The following is a 16,395-nucleotide window of genomic DNA, read 5'->3' as shown; positions in this document are numbered from 1 at the left end:
TTTTAATGATTCAGTAAACATCTTTGATGAACTTCTAAAAAGTACAAATGTTCAAGAGGATATAGATGAATAGTCATATGAGGAACAGAAATATTCTTGTTGAAAGTTTAACTGCATCAGAACTAGAGTCACTGTTTTGAGGTGCTAAAACATTCTTAAAACCAGTTAAAATATTTGTAAGTATTGTTTAAATTGCATGTTTCCATTTTTTGTAACTACTTTGTTTTTCAGGTATATTCAGCAGAATCACTCAAATCTTTCCAGGTTTTCAAATTGGGAATTGCTTTCCACATTAAAAAACAAAATAAAAATTTATAGTTAAGATCAGGGATCCCTGTGGTTTTGTGAAGAGGGTCTTTTCATTGCCCTGTAATGTTGAGCTTATCCTAGATGGGGGCTGCTCTGTGTATGCATGTATATGGATACAGATGTTGATGTCCCGGGGAAGGTTACTAACAGTTGAACTGTAGAACTGTAACTGGGTTGGGAGTGCCTGCTGGCTATATTTCCTTCCCAGTTGGGAATTTCAAGAAACTGAGGCGAGACGTTAATGGCACAGAGAGGGATGTGGCTGCTGCAGCTGGCTTGGAGACCTGTCAGGTAAGGCTTAAATAGCTCCCAGTAGATATTGTTCTACTGGTCGGGGAATTCCTGGTTAATGTATTCTGTTAGGTTTGAGAGTTCCTGACGCGGACTTCCTGTTTAAATCCCATGTATTGGCTAACTTGTCCCTTAATTAAGGGGTAGAGTTATGGGAGTGAGTAGGGCTCTCTTCTGATCTAGGTTCAGTGATCTATACCTACAGCAGTGTCTCTTGCTGCTCTTGAACCACTTTCATTGGACTCCATTGCCTTTAGAATATGGTACCAGTTTTTCTACTAAAGTAGCTGTGACATTTGGGACACCCTTTGATCCCCATGTTTTAGCATATTTATTTAATATAATATGCAATGATTTTGAAAGTCTTTCTAATCTAAAATTCTGTAGTTTTGTGACACATTGTTCTGTAGGAGATAGGTACACTAAAAGGAGACAGAAATGAAGACAGTGATGAGAGGTAGCAAAAAGGAGAGAAGAGTTTGATTTTTGTACTAGACTTTAAAAGCACTTTCAAAGGTATATGGACTGTGTAACTAGGAAATCCCACCAAGGCTGCCTTTGTATCATAGGTGGAGATGAGGGGAGTTTTGTTTCCGCAGTATAAGATTAGAGTCTGGGGTAACTCAGAGTGTTGAAGTCGTTTTGGATGAACTGAGAGGCAGAGAAGACATTCCTGATTTTTAGCTGGGTGTGGAGAGTTAGAAATCTTTTTCTTTCCTTTTAATCAAATAGGTTGACGACTCCAGGGATTTTTTTTTTTTTTTTTTAACTGTTTGGCTCAGTGGTGCCTGGTGCATTGTAGCTACGCAGTGGAAAGAGAGAGTGTGTGTGAATAAAAGTACTGTGCTGCATGTAACATGTCTAATTAGGAGGGGTCCTCTAATTCTGTAGGGTTAAATTCAGTGGTGGCAGCCTCTTCTGTTTCTTGAATTTTTTTTTGATTGTTCTCAACTTTACTAGTCATATTCATATATCAAAGTAATTTTTTTTTTTTTACTCTTTTTGCCCTTCAGATATACAGTTACCCTGAGTAGGGAATGTGGGACTGTCTTGGTAAAAGAGGAATTAAGAGATGTATCCCTTTTAAAACCCCAGTGCACACAGACATGTAAAACCTACCATGAATATTCAGATGTGGACTGCATGTTTATATGGTGATAATATTTAGTTCTGGGATTTTTTTAGTTATGAATCTTACATACTGATATGTCTGAAGGGAGATGTTTTCTTTTGATTTCATAAACATCTTCCCATATTTTAGATGTGGTTATCCAGATTTTAGATTGATATTCCTTATAAATTTTAACTAGTAACTAAAAGTTCCTTTGGGGGGGGCTTTGTACCTTTTAGAAAACAGTAAGATCAATAAGATATTAATGTTAATTGTAGTCATCAGACTGCTGTTAAGCCATAATTTCTGCAGACCGTAATCTTATTGCCTACTCTTTGTGATGTTGAAACAGATCCAAAATGTAAGGGCTTCACAGGACAGAAATTTATTTCTTGCTTTGTAACAGTTAAGAGGATGTTCAGTTGTCTGGGATGCAGTCCTCCACATAGTCATAGGGATGCAGGTAAAGTGGCTTCTAGGTATCTCCCTAGTCACCTGGAAGGGGGAAAGCATGGAAGAACATGAATGGGAAGTTGTTATGGACAAGTCTGGAAATTGGAAGCTCCTCCAGTGATGACGGTCTACCAAAATCTGAACTTCCATTTTTTAAAGGAGCTTAGGTAACATTTCCCAGGCTTTTCTGGATGCAAAATTTTAACAGTTGAATTATGTGTATGCATTTGGGGCATTATCTTACTTGCATCTTTTGTATCTGCAGCTGCAGTAATTGATTTATCCGTCATCATAAGAAATGAAGCTTTCCAGCATACCTGACATTTTCGGATATCAGAAACTTTATGGCTCTGTCAAAACTTGACATTTTCAGCAATTTCTCAAAACAAAAATTTCCAAAATTTGCAGTACTCTGTTGCTTCAAACAAAATATAACTTTATTTTTAATGACCTGTGTTCAACTGTATGTACCTCGGTGATTGTACTGAACCAGAATACAGTCGATACCCTTAGATAGGAGAGTTCATAGAGCAATTTGTAATTACTTAGTTTCTTTGCCCTTTCTATTGTCCTCTTGCCCTAATATATTAGATTATAACTCCTTGAAGGTAAGGCCTTTCTGTTGCTCTCTGAATCTGTTAAATGATGCTGATAAGATTATTTTTCCTAGGATGCCATTTTGAGTACCACTGCTCTACTAAGTGTTCTATGCTGTCTTCTCTTCTATTTTTTTCTTATAACCCACTTCTCCTCCTCCTCCTAACCTGCTTGGGGCTGAGAATACAAATACATTTTTTAATACATTTAAAAAAAATAAGAAAAAGACTGAGTCGAGGACTTGAATTGTTACCTGTGAATAAGGTACATGGGCTTTAAATTGTTCTTTGGCTGAGGTTAGTTTCACTTTCTTGGTTCCTGTCTATGTTCTGGATAACTGAAGTTATCAGACAAGTAACCACTGAATTGTTATAGGGGTTACTGAAACTCAAGTCAAGATCACATACAATTTTAATAGAATTGGGGCAACGGATCTCTCCTACCTTACTATTGTTAATGGGACAAAAATAGTGTCAATTGTTATACGGCTAGTAAAATTTTCACAACACCTGAAAAATGAATAGCATAAGTACCTTGGATGTTTAAAATGTGAAACCCACCTAGCCAGTGTGGCTCAGCAGTTTGAGCATCAACCTGTGATTCAAGAGATTGAGGTTCGATTCCCGGTCAGGGCATGTGCCCAGGTTGTGGGCTTGATCCCCAGTAAGGGGAGTGCAGGAGGTAGACGATCAAATGACTCTCTCATCATTGATATTTCTATCTCTCTCTCTCCCTCTCCCTTCTTCTCTCTGAAATCAATAAAGATATATTTAAAAAAAAATCAAGTGATTCTGCATTTCCAAAAAAATAAATAAAATGTAAAACCCCATGGGTCTAGAACTAGTAATCAGTTATCTTATTTGTGCATTACATTTCACTATGTATGTTTTGAAATTTTTATGTAGAAATTCAAAGTTAAAATTATAGTGTTAACTAATATTAATCTTACATTATTTTTTGTGAATATATAATTTTTTATAATCAGGCAAACTTGTCTTAGAGTAAGTTTCTGGTTTATAAACAACACAACATAATTTATCACTATGAATGAAGAGGTGGATACCACTTACTCATAAATATTCACTATCACTTGAGAAGAAAAAAATGGTTCTTTTGATCTGAGTTTGGTAGCTAACATCTATCCTTTTCCCATTTTGTTTTGACCTTTAATTTTAAGTAACCTAATTGTTATGACTTAAAAGATTGCCATCATTGCATACGATAGGGAAGATCTTATCATTTCAGATCATGTGGCCAAGTTTGTGGGCAAGCAGTTCATGTTCTGTTTCTTCAAATATCATGATCAGAGTAAGTTACCTACTCTACAGGCCAGAGGGTACAGTTCTTAAAATTGTAATTCAAACCCTAAAAGTTTTTTGTTTTATTTTTTTTTAACATGGACAACTTACATTTTTAGGGGTTTAGGCATTGTAGTTTACACACGGTCAGTATTCTAATATTTGTTGAATTATTTAATGAAACCTCAGATGGAAATGAGGCTATTGATAAAGTAAGGCTGAAGCTAGGTCAAAGGGAAGATTACTGTGTGTAGACATGGAAGGCAGAATAATTGTGCAGGCTATGGTTCCCATCAGATATTATGTAAGAGTGTGGTTGATTAAACTCAGGTTACATTCGTAATATGAACTCACAGTATTTGCCTAGATTTGGTCAATGAGATTCAATAAATTTTATGAGAAATTTTTAGGGTTCTTAATGGTTTTATTAATGTTTATAGTATTTCTAATATCCTGGTAGTCCGAATACCTTTTATCACAGATGGATATTCAGCCAAAATGAAGTATGATTATATAAATCAGTTGCTGAAATTCTCTAGATATTGAGGGGAAAACCAGAAATGGAAACCAAGTTGCGTTTATTTTGGCCAGATCCACATGGTTTCTATTAAAGGTTTTTTACATTAAAAAAATAAATATAGAAAGCTTTTTGGAGCATGTTGAAACTTGTTATTTTTATTGTGTAATGTAATGAAGAGAAAATATTTGTACTTTTAGTCAAATATAATTTTTATAATTGAAATGTTACTTTAGTAGTTGAATATTTCATACTTTTTCTTTATATTTTCCTAAAAGTAAAAACAATGCTAGTTCTTATATTTCGTAAAAGAATGAAAAAGAATATTTTATTTGTGATGAAAATCTTAGAACATTATGAATATAAATAGTATGATTTTTCTTGTTTGATATACAGTTGTCTAGAGTCTTGCATGTTAATTACTTATATTCCATTTTATTATTCATCTTAGTTACTTCACACAGTATTTAAAATTTTTTTAAATTATGCATTTCAATTTCTTCTGTAGAGAAGCAGGGATTTTGTGGTTTGCTCAGTTGCATTGTTTCTTAAAATTTTGGAACTTATGACAAGTTTTTGGAGTTGTCACTTTTTTCTTTTGGAGTTTTTCATCTTTATTTGTATAAAAAGAATATATTTTTAATTTAAAATTTTTATCTAATGAAAAGTAATTTATTTCCGGAGGAATTTTTAGTTTTGTTGCATTAAATAAAATGACTTGGTGAAATATTAATGCACCTCCAGTTTTTTAATCTTTTTAATTAATTAATTTTTGTTAATCCTCACCTGAGGATATTTTTTCTGTTGATTTTTTTTTTTTTTTATAGAGAGAGAGTGGAAGGGAGGGAGGGGAAGTGAGAGAAACACAGAGAAACATGGATTAGTTGCCTCGTGCATGTGCCCAGAGCAGGGCCAGGGATCAAACCTGCAACCCAGGTACGTGCCCTTTATTGGGAATTGAATCCCAAACCCTTTGGTGCCCAGGCAGATGCTCTAACCACTGAGCAACACCGGCCAGGGCCATCTCCAGTTTTTTTAAATTTTGAGAAATTTAAGTTTATTGAGGGTTTTTTTTTTTTTTCTCATACTTAACTCCTGGAGGTAATTTTGTATGTCCCTTCACAGAAAATCACATTAGTACCCCATGGGGAAATTGCTTGGAGAAACTTTTGAGTACATGTTTAGACTTGGTTTTATCATAAAGTATTCCTATATTTAAGCTGTAATCAGTAGGGAACATGCTTACCCCTCCAGTCACCTCCAAAAGAAAGATCTATTTTTAAATACAATTTGTGTAAAGGACCCTTTAATTTGCCACTTCAGCAGTTCTGACTTTTAACACTAATATACAATCAGACCAGCTCAGTTACTTATATTCATGAACTATTTCTAACTACAATACATTATCTCATGGCTTCCACCATTAATACTAGAAGAAGCTACTAACCACAATTGTGTGAAAATTAGTTTGGGTCAATGTTAGTCTTTTAAAGAGTAACCAAGGATGTGCATCATCTCCTAAGGTGCTTTTAAAATATATGAATATTCCTTACCAGGATCCATCCTAACCCTGCCATTCCAGTTTCTTACCCAGATCCTTCCTTTTCCCTCCAGTTCTGCAGATGTCTGTTTTTAGAGAGCCTTTCTGGTAATTCTTATGTTCATTTCTAGTTAAGAACCAGAGTTTTAGGAGGTTTGAGGCAGTGGAGAGACACTACTCTTATTGTGAGGTAGAGCAGGACTTTTTCTCATCAATTCCATATACTTTCAATTCCATATGTTTGTAATTAAAAGAAAATGTTGACATATTATTTTAAAATTTTTTATTTTTTGGAACATTTTATTATGGAGGTACTGTCTATGTGCACGTGGATGTATAATTTCTATATGCTTTAAAACAATTATAGGTAGCAAGGATTCTAAACTGCTGACTTCCTTTCCCAGCTTCAGCTCCTTCTTAAGCTGGCTAATTCCTATGGAAATGTAATTACCTTGGTACCACAGTTCATTTTAGAATTTGATAATTATTCTTCCAATTCTGCATTCCGTTTGCTGAGTTAAGGCTTTTTCTTGTCTGGGCTTTCAACTTTATGAAGTTGAATAAACCTATCATCACCCTCTGAAAGTTGTTTGAGCAAGAAACAAGACTCACCTTGGCTTTCTTTTCCTTCACTCGCCACAGCTAGTCTATGAGTAATCTTGTCAACTCAACCTCCATATTATATATCTAGGATATACAGCCTCCATCCAGACCAAGCCATCATTGCCTCTTTTGTGTTCTGTTTCAACAGCCGAATTGGTCTACCCCTGCAGTTCATTTTCCATATAAAAGCAAAAGTAATCTTAAATATAAATCAGATCATGGCTTTCCAGTTGTCAGAACAAAACCCAAGCCCCTAATGCAGTCTGTGTTTGGTATACCTCTCCAGTCTCACCCATTCACTCTTTCCATTGTGTATTTTGTTACAGCTACACTGGTCTCCAAATATGTCAGGCTCCTTTCTGGCTTATGCTCTTTTCCTATATTGTTCTACTTGTTTTTTCCTTCGCTGGTTCCTTCCCATCTTTTAGGTGTCAGCTGAAATGTCACAAAGGCCTTCGATCAGTGTAAAGGAAATTTTCTACAATTAGTTTCCATCATGTTATCCTGTTCATTTCCTTTGGGAATTTATTACAATTCGAAGGTGTTTTTTTTTTGTTTTTTTGTTTAAATTACGAGTGGTCTTCCTCACTCCCATTGGAATATAACCTCCCTTGTGGCAGGAACATTAGATGCTCAGTACATATTTTTAGGATTAAAATAATTGCAGATTACTATTAAAAGACAGCCAGCTTTTTTTTTTTTTTTCCTTTCCTGATTAAATAAGCCTGGTCCCTTTTTTCTTTTTCATCTCATAGAGGAACTACTTTGTTATAAAATACATACTCTTTTTGAGAATATCTCCCATCTCTGTGCTCCTGTACTATTTTGAGTATCATAATGTTCTTAAAATTTTCATCTGTATGTTTTATACATATTTATTTCTTCCACTAAAGTTAATGCTTCTGGAGGCATTTTTATTATTTCATTCATTATTATATAATCACACATGGAGACCTAGAGTAAATATTAAAATTGAAAAGATTTAAGCACTTTAGTGGGCTTTATTATAGTGTGTGTGAACTTGGTGAGATCAGAACTAGATCTTATTTCTTGAATTCCTGGAACCTTGCTCAGTGTCTGACTCTGCGGTGGCTCCAGTAAGCTTTCATATGTAATTACAGATAAGAATCACCTGTGGTGCTTTGAAACTCCAGCTTCTCTGTCCTCATTTGAGACCTTATAAAGCAGAAACTCCACATTTGGAGCATTGGCCTTTGTGCTTTTAAAAATTTCCCAGGTAATTCTGACACCTACCCCCTTTACTTCTAAAGGGAAAAAAAGATCAAAATGTCAGAAAATTTGAAGGAAGGTGCGATTTATTGTATTTGAATGAGGATATCCAGGAAGGAAAGGTTCATGGAAAAGGAAATATTTGAGATGGGTTTTAAAGGGTGGATAGGATTTCTTTAAACATTTTAAACACAGTTGAGAATCTATGAAGTGTTTTTTCCCCCCGTTTTGTTTCAATGGGTATAATAGCATAATACAGAAATGTTCTCGGTGAACTTTCATAAAGTAATTCAACCCAAAAAGTAATTCAGTCTGAGTAAGGTAAAGATTGAACAGGTGTGAAGAAAATCTTAGGTATGGAGCAGGTTTTTGCTGGGGCAGGGTCCTGCTGGAACAGGCATTACCCTTAAGTGCTGGTTGTGGGGAAGACCATGGAGTTCCCTTGGAGGGGCTAGAGTAGGACAGGTTTGTTATTTTTAAGCCAACTGGCACTTTGTGTAGTTTTCTCAAAACAAACTATATTGAACCATTGTACAATGATTCCATAAGACAGTTTAAATTACTATCATTAGTTACCTCATAGGGATAGTTCTGTTTCTCTACCTTAGGCTCTTAGGCACTGCTTTTGTTATGTGGAGTTTCTTTTTCATTAATCTTTTCAGAGAAATATTTTTGAAGACTGCCATTTGTGTGATATGGAGAGCCACCATCTCTGAAATATCAGAAGAGTAGAATTTTCTTCAAAAATTAAAATTGCTAGGAAAGTAGAATAGGTTAGATTGGGCAGGAACTTGAGGAAATTAATGAAAAGTGGCACTGAGATGGATAAAATTTTTGTGTATTTAAAGTACTTAGTAACTCTCAAAATCTGTTTCAATTTTATTTGCCATTAGCACCCCAGAGTTTGGCACATTGTGTTTTGAGGGTTGTCAGAATGTGTGTGGGGTGGTGGGGAGGAGACTGCCCTGGAAAGATGGTTTAGAGCACATGTATAGCAGAACCTTACTGCTCAGCAGGCGTAAGACTTTTAAGACTTAATTACCATTTCTGCCCCTAGGAGGACCTGTGAACCAGGAAAAGCAGAACTTAGAACAGTGGTTTTCAAACATTTTAAAAAAGCAGCAGAACTCTTGTGAAGTCTATATACAGTCCCATAATTTAAAATTATAGAAAGCAGATAAAACTGGTGTTTGTAGGGTCAGGTTTATTAAGTTTACTCATAGTGTTATTCAGTGAGAATCACAAGTCTGTGGGTATTTTGTTGAATGCAATAGTTTAACATTGGTGTATTTTCTATCATATAGAACATGAAAATCATGACTCACATGAATAAGTTGTGCACCAGTTTGTTCAGTGTTACTGAGTACGTGTGCATTTAAATATTGATTATTTCAGAGTCGCTACCTTCCTAATTAAAAATATCCATATATATACACAGGGGTGACTGGAGAGGCCTTATTCTGAGGTCTTCATGAAAATATCCTAACCCAACACAAATTAAGTATAACGGTCATAATCTCTAGTATGTTAAAAAATGAATGCATACTAATTTCAACCTGCATTTGTGATTTTATTATTGATTTGAATAAATGGTGAAAAAATAGATAAAATAAAATTCAAATCAAGAATTTGCAGAACCCTGAGCATTTCTGGAAGCCTAGGGTTCTGCTTAATATAGTTTGAAAACCACTGGCACAGAAGGCCTATGGGAGGGAACTTACTAGTACACAGGTTAAGGAAGCTGAGAGGGTTGCAGCTTTTCTCAACTGAGATTCCTCATCTGTACCACAAAATACAGAAAATGATATGAGTGACTATTTTGTGAATTCTCCTGAGGATAGTATATTACAGGTACCATTCATTATATACAGTAGGCTGTTTTGTTTTATCTCATTAAGACTGAACTCTCCTTTCTCTGAGAAAGGCTAGGAAAGTGAGGAATCAGTTAGGCTTTATAACCAACCAAACCAAAAAAAATCCACAAATTACCAGAGTGTCAGATGCCTATATCAAATTAGTGCAATTTTCAAGACAATGTCTGTCCTCCATAAATCTGAGCTCTAAGGCATTGAGATTCTTGGTTGAGAATCAAACATGTTCCATATTACAGTTTAGAAATGACAAGGAAAATTTAAAAAAAAAATCATGATTTCAGGTCTTTTAAAAAAAAATTTTTTATTGGCTGATTTTAGAGAAAGGAAGGGGGTCAGGGTGGAGAGAGAGAGAGTTGTTGGATTTATTGTTCCACTTATTTATGCACTCATTGTTTGGTTCTTGTATGTGCCCTGACCAGGAATTGAACCCACAACCTTGACATATGGGATGATGCCCTGGCCAGAAAAATTTTTGATTAGAATTTTTCCCCACACTTGAGTAAATAATAGAATTAATAAATTTTTTAAAATGAAAAGTTACACCCGGTGACCTTCATGAATCTTTGGAGGCAATTGAAAATTGGAGGCAATTTTCATAACATGTTTATTTTATGAAAACCCTTTAACTTAATTCATGTGAAAGGACCAAGTGACATTTCAGTGTTCTGAAATTAGCTTGAGCTTTTTGGTTGCCTCTCAACGAGTTTTTTCTTCTCATTTCCGTAACTTATTATTGTAGACAAAACCCTTATCTTAAGCTCAAAGGTTGTGTGCATGTTGACATGTAGACTACTGGGTGGAGACATTTAATCATACCCCCCCTCCACACACACACACCACACACGTGCACACTAGGAAAGCTACTTTTCAAAGATTAAAACAAAACAACAGCTTTAGCCCTTGGAATACTTTCCATTTATATTCTCTGTGAATTTCTTGAATGAGAAACCCTATGGTTTGTGTGATAGCTTTTCTTGTAAGCTTTTTTTTTTTGCTATTTAACATTTGTTTTAACCAAGTGAAAGTCTTAAATAAGAACTGCTGATGGCATATAGATGCCTTCAATTTGTTGGCTACTTTTGTAGTTGAAAGGAATTTGAACTAATTTTTTTAGACACAGTAAATTGTCCTTTCCACTTGGGTGTTGAAAGAGCTTATGAGCAGTAGCTGTTCTGATTTTTGTTGGTTGTTTTCTCTAGGGAACAAGCTACCCTCTGAGTCAGCACTGGACTTGAAGATAAATCCTACAATTCATGAAACTGACTGATTCGACTAAAGGATGGATAGTTTGGGCAGCGTTGGACAGCTCTGTGAGGGGTCTGTGTGTTCAACTGAAGGGATTGTTGAGTTCAGCAACTTTTCACTTCCCAATCATTAGGGATTGCTGTCGTAAAAACAGGGTTTGTGAAGGAATGAGTTCTGGCAGTTAACATCAGTATTCTTATTGACTCCATTTTCGTTTTCTCACCCCACTTCATAGAACAGTTCTTTAAAGTGTAGAAATTTTACTTTTGGTTTGTGGTCAACAAGTAGTAGTCTGTCCCTGAGAAGTCAACCTAGAAATTTTGCAGTCTGCTTATGAATCTCAGTTGTCCCTTTGTCACATGGATTATAAACATCTCTCTCAAGTCAACCTTTTGGTATTTGGGTTATTTCATCTTTGCAAAGGGGGTTTGGATTTGTGGCCCGAAACATTTAGGGTTAAACTGAACTTAGTTTGATTAGTGTATATTTTACTAGATCAATGAATAATTTATATTTTGGCTTATAGCTAACTAATATTGTAATATGCTTTTGATCATTAGCAATTTTTACCTTCAAAAATTACAGTATTTTTTTAGTAATCTTTGAGAAAGTGAGAGTAATGTTTAATTAAATGAATTTTTTATCTGAAACATGGAAGATTTAAGCAACAGAAAGAAAAAAAAATTTCATATTTTAATAGTCTAGGTCATAATAAATTGTATAGGAATACTGTGGGTTGTCTTTTTGCAGGCTTTTAAAAACAGTATGGCATGACATAGGCAATACTTTGGCCAAAGGGTACATCTATATAGTAACACATTTATCTTTTTGGTTTAAGAGTTAAAGGTTTTAAAAATATATTAATTTTATTGTAATTATCTTAAAGGTAGTTTGATTTATAATACATAGGAATAATGGGAAATTTATCTAGCCAAAATTTAACTTTATTATTAAATATCTTTTATTATTTGGGCTAGAAGGGCAAATGATCATTCACACCAGAGTTTCAAAAATTGGGCTTTAGACAAGGGAGCTTTTATATAGTTCAACTTTAGGTTCATGATTGCATGATGACTGTGATCTTAAGTGTGCTACTTTTGATTAAGAACTTTTTTAGCCAGTTTTGATAATTATCCGCAAAGCTGAATTTGATTGAATGATCAAATTATGGGCAAAGAAGTAAAAGCTAGTATTTATCTTAGCTTCTACTTCCTAATTTTGTTGCTTTTGGGATGATGGTTTGTTTTGTTTTATAGTCTGAGGATTAGATGCACATTTAAAATACACACATGTCTATGTGATGATTGTCTCAGATATATGTTTATTTGGGTCTACTTTTTAAAGTTTTTCTTACCCATTTGTGGCTTATAAGGGATGGTAAAATGTTCCCAAGTTAAAATTTAGTAAAATACTGACTTTTTCCCCCTTGATGGCAAAATCTTGAAAGACTACTGCCATCAGTCCTCTTGTTGGTGAAAAAGTGACCAAATCATATCAAGATTTAGCATATTCCTGGATCCTATCATGCCATCTATTATAAAATGCATGCTATCAATTTTATAATAGCCTTTTGACGTGAGAAAAATTATTGCTAGATATATAAATTTAAGAACAAACTTTAATAAAGGAATAGTCCAAACATCCATATTATTAGGATTCTTCAGAAACACTAAATTTTAATTCAGTCTTTAAATTCAAAGATCTTTTGAATTACACTAGTCTGTAGCAGTTGTTCATAGTTTCATAAGACTGCTTTCTTTTCACAATACCTAAAGCTTTAGGACTGACAGTATAATTTTGAAGCTTATTATAGAATTTCAAAAACTTGAACAGATAAATGCTTTGAACTGGTTGTACAACCCTCTTTTTTACTTTTTATATGTTCTGAAATTTGACAGTTCTTCTATCTTTAATCACATTTTCTTTTTATTTAACTTTTTCTTCTAGAGGTGTTATTTTCTGTGACCATTGGGGATTTAAATTTAGGTTAAATTCAGTATCATGAAAGTGGGCTGTATTAGTACTCAAGGGATCTAGATTCTAGTTTGATTTCTTTCATCATTTGAGTTTATATGACTGAACAAATCACTGAGCTATGTTGAGCCCCGGTTGTCCAATGTGTAAAAAGAGGGGCGAGGTGTTGTTTACTTCTAGCTTAAAATTTTTAAGTTGTAAGACATTTTTTAAAACTATTGTTCATGCAGTAGATTCTTATTTATCTTTAAATTTAAGTAGATAAGGCAATTTTTAATTATCTTTAAAAAGATACTTAAGTATCTTTAAAAAGAGATTAAGGGTGACTTAATGGGGTGATTATCATAAAGCAAAAATATTGACCAAGGATTTCTAAATGTAGGATTTTAGAATTTATATACAGTAAGTCCTCACTTAACGTCATTGATATGTTCTGTGACTTTAAGCTAAAATGCATATAACAAAACCAGTTTTACCATGGGCTAATTGATATAAACAGGGTTAAGTTCCTATAGCATCTTATCAACAGTAATGAAACAATATTGAACAGAACTATATTTCAGTGACCTCTGCTGTATTCTTTTGTTATAAGGCAATAAAGAGGATAACTTTAATATTTCTGCAAACTTATGCTCAAGGTTATTTAAAATGTACACTTAAAAGAAATTGATTTTATTTTACGTAAAGTTATTAAGTACTCAAACAGCTTTTCTACATTTCCTATATGAATCAAATAGGTATATCATGGGGAAAAATTAAATGCATATCATGGAGCATCACTTATAATCAGCTATTTTCATCTAAAACCATTCTTACCACCTTAATAGACTTTAGCTGATTGACAGCATGTTCTCTAGCCTTCATATTGTTAATCAGTTTTTAAAAACTTATTTTGTTTATTAAAAATTGAACCTTTGTGTTACCTTTTAAAAAGCAGCATATAGGTATATACTGTATGTGTGTATTCATCTTAACTATAAATATCTTTCAGAATTTAGGACTTTTTTTTTTTTTTATCCTCCCCTAGGATGTTTTTTTCTGTTGATATTTATTTATTTATTTATTTATTTATTTATTTATTTATTTATTTTTAAAATATATCTTTATTGATTTCAGAGAGAGGAAAGGAGAGGGAGAGAGAGAGATAGAAACATCAATGATGAGAAAGTAAGTCATTGATTGAGCCCGCAACCCGGGCATGTGCCCTGACTGGGAATCGAACCCCGATCACCTGGATCCTAGGTTGACGCTCAACCGCTGAGCCACACCCGGCCGGGCTCTGTTGATTTTTAGAAAGAGTGGAAGGGAGGGAGGGTGAGAAAAAGAGGGAGAGAGAGAAATATCGATGTGAGAGACACATATCAATTGGTTGCCTCCTGCACATGCCCCGACCGGGGCCTGAGATCGAGCCTGCAACAGAGGTGCATGGCCTTGACTGGAATTGAACCCGAGACCCTTCAGTCCATGAGCCAATGCTGAGCAAGACTGGCTAGGGCTCAACTCCTTTCGATACGAACTGTGTTTAATTTTTCTTTGTTGTATTTTCTAGCCATGAAGTATACATTACTAATAAGTCATTTTTCTCAGTGTATATGAACAAAAAGTAGTGGAATCAACATGGATCCATTGCCTTAATTAAAGGCTTACTTTTTTCTCCTCCCCCTTGTCTGAGGCACATGTATGTTTAGACAAGAAAAATAAAACACTTGCCCTTGTATTTCTTTATAACAAAATTCACTATACTATAGAGCAAATTTTGAAAAATCGGCAACTGTATTGGAGACAATCCAAGGTGTCTCTGTAGAAATTTGTTAACAGAGCAGGCTGAAGACTGCTATTCTTTATAAAAGCCTGCTTGGAAGGTTGGTCCTCAGCTGATGTCTGGGAACTTGGAGTTGGGGAGTATTTCCTTTCACTGAGTCGGGAAGTTTACTGTCCCTAGGTTCTTTGTGCAAACAGTGTTGGTTTATGCTGCGTGCCTACTTTCCTTTTGGGAGTTTGGAATTCTGGAGTGTGCTAGGCAGAGGGTGCCTATATAGAACCTGTCCCCTGTAAAAACTTCGGGCTCTGCGTCTCTGGTAAGCTTCTCTGAGCATATACGTAGCACACGTTACTGGAAGAAAAGTGAGCTATGTGAGCCTTCATGAGAGGAAGAGAGTGTAAGGAATGTTACATACGAATTTCTTTAGACTCCTGTGTGTTTTCCGCCTTGAGATCTGATGTGTGTGCTTACCACATTGCTGTGATAAATCTTAGTCATGAGTGCCACTCTGTGCTGAGTCCTTTGGGTTCCAGTGAATTTCTGAACATATGAGTAGGCTTGGGGACCCCCAATCATGTATCTTTGTTATAAAATTTACTGAAAAACTGAGTTGTATATTAAAGAAGTTTTATTTATGCAATAACCATCAACATCATGTGGAGAGTTTAGTGCATTTCTGACATTGCTCTAACTTTTAACATTTTATTTTAGAAAGTTCTAGTCAATAAAAGTCTGTCTGCATACAGTATTGTTACCTAGAGTATCTTAGAGGTTTGTTCAGCAGGTTGCATCAAATTGCCAATAATTCCACGATATCTAAACTTTTAATTGTTAAAATGATTGCAATGAAATATTTAAACTTCCTTCTTCTGCTAAGAGCAGCTAGTGATAGAAATGGACTAAGAAATAAAGCTTGTCTATGAAGTACTGCAAGAGCAAATGGGGAGAAAAAAGTGCTCTGAACTGAACTTTGGGGTGGACCTTTTATATTCACCGTTTACATCATTAATGATTACACCATAACATGATTAATTCTTATTATATTTAAGACCCTGTTAGAATTTTGGAGTACAATATAAATTTAGTGTCTGTTTTTTGGCCTATAACTCTGCATTGTTTTATTTGGGGGGGGGGGGGGATATGCTGGGGGAATTTGGTTACAAATGAAAAAAGTAAGAAATGTATTCTTAGTAGTAACTTGGTTTTTGTATTCCTGAATGTGCTCATGTAAATTTCTTAACATGATTTTTCTCTTGGATGAAGCCCCAACTACTGGTTTTGTTAAGAAGATTATGCTTCCTCTGTCTTAATTTCAGTTTCATCTGTTCAATGTGAGATATATTTTGGTAATTTCTAATCTGAACCATTCTCTTTAATGTAGTCACACATTACAATTTATTATTGGGGATTTAGTTTGGTTATTGGAACTTTGTTAAAATCATTAGTGCAACTTAGATATACCTGGGCTACATTGAGCTGGAAAGAGTAATACTAGAATAATCAGACTGTTCTGTCAGCAGAATGTCCTTCACCCCAAATTCTTTTAAATTCTTCTCTTTCACAATGGCTTATGGCTTGTTTCACATTTGCT

General features: G+C 34.6%; 1 protein-coding gene across 11 annotated transcripts in view; it reads left to right on the top strand.

Moving 5' to 3' along the window:
• Window positions 1-16,395, top strand: part of PAN3 (poly(A) specific ribonuclease subunit PAN3) — a 140,214-nt gene that overhangs the window by 74,876 nt on the left and 48,943 nt on the right. For 5 of the 11 annotated variants that reach the window (XM_081129978.1, XM_081129980.1, XM_081129973.1 and 2 more), the window contains one exon: window positions 4,007-4,069. The exons of 5 other annotated variants lie outside the window; for them this stretch is intronic. In XM_081129978.1, coding sequence (XP_080986104.1) covers window positions 4,007-4,069 — 63 coding nt within the window. Of the gene's footprint in view, window positions 1-4,006; window positions 4,070-11,061; window positions 11,141-16,395 lie in introns of those variants that run through there. One more of the 11 variants, XM_081129975.1, reaches the window with a different exon arrangement.

This window comes from Miniopterus schreibersii (assembly GCF_964146895.1).
Source record: "Miniopterus schreibersii genome assembly, chromosome: 2".
In the NCBI taxonomy this organism is placed as follows: Eukaryota; Metazoa; Chordata; class Mammalia; order Chiroptera; family Miniopteridae; genus Miniopterus; species Miniopterus schreibersii.
The sequence above is the reverse complement of the archived record's forward strand: the minus strand, read 5'-3'. Positions and strand labels throughout refer to the sequence as shown.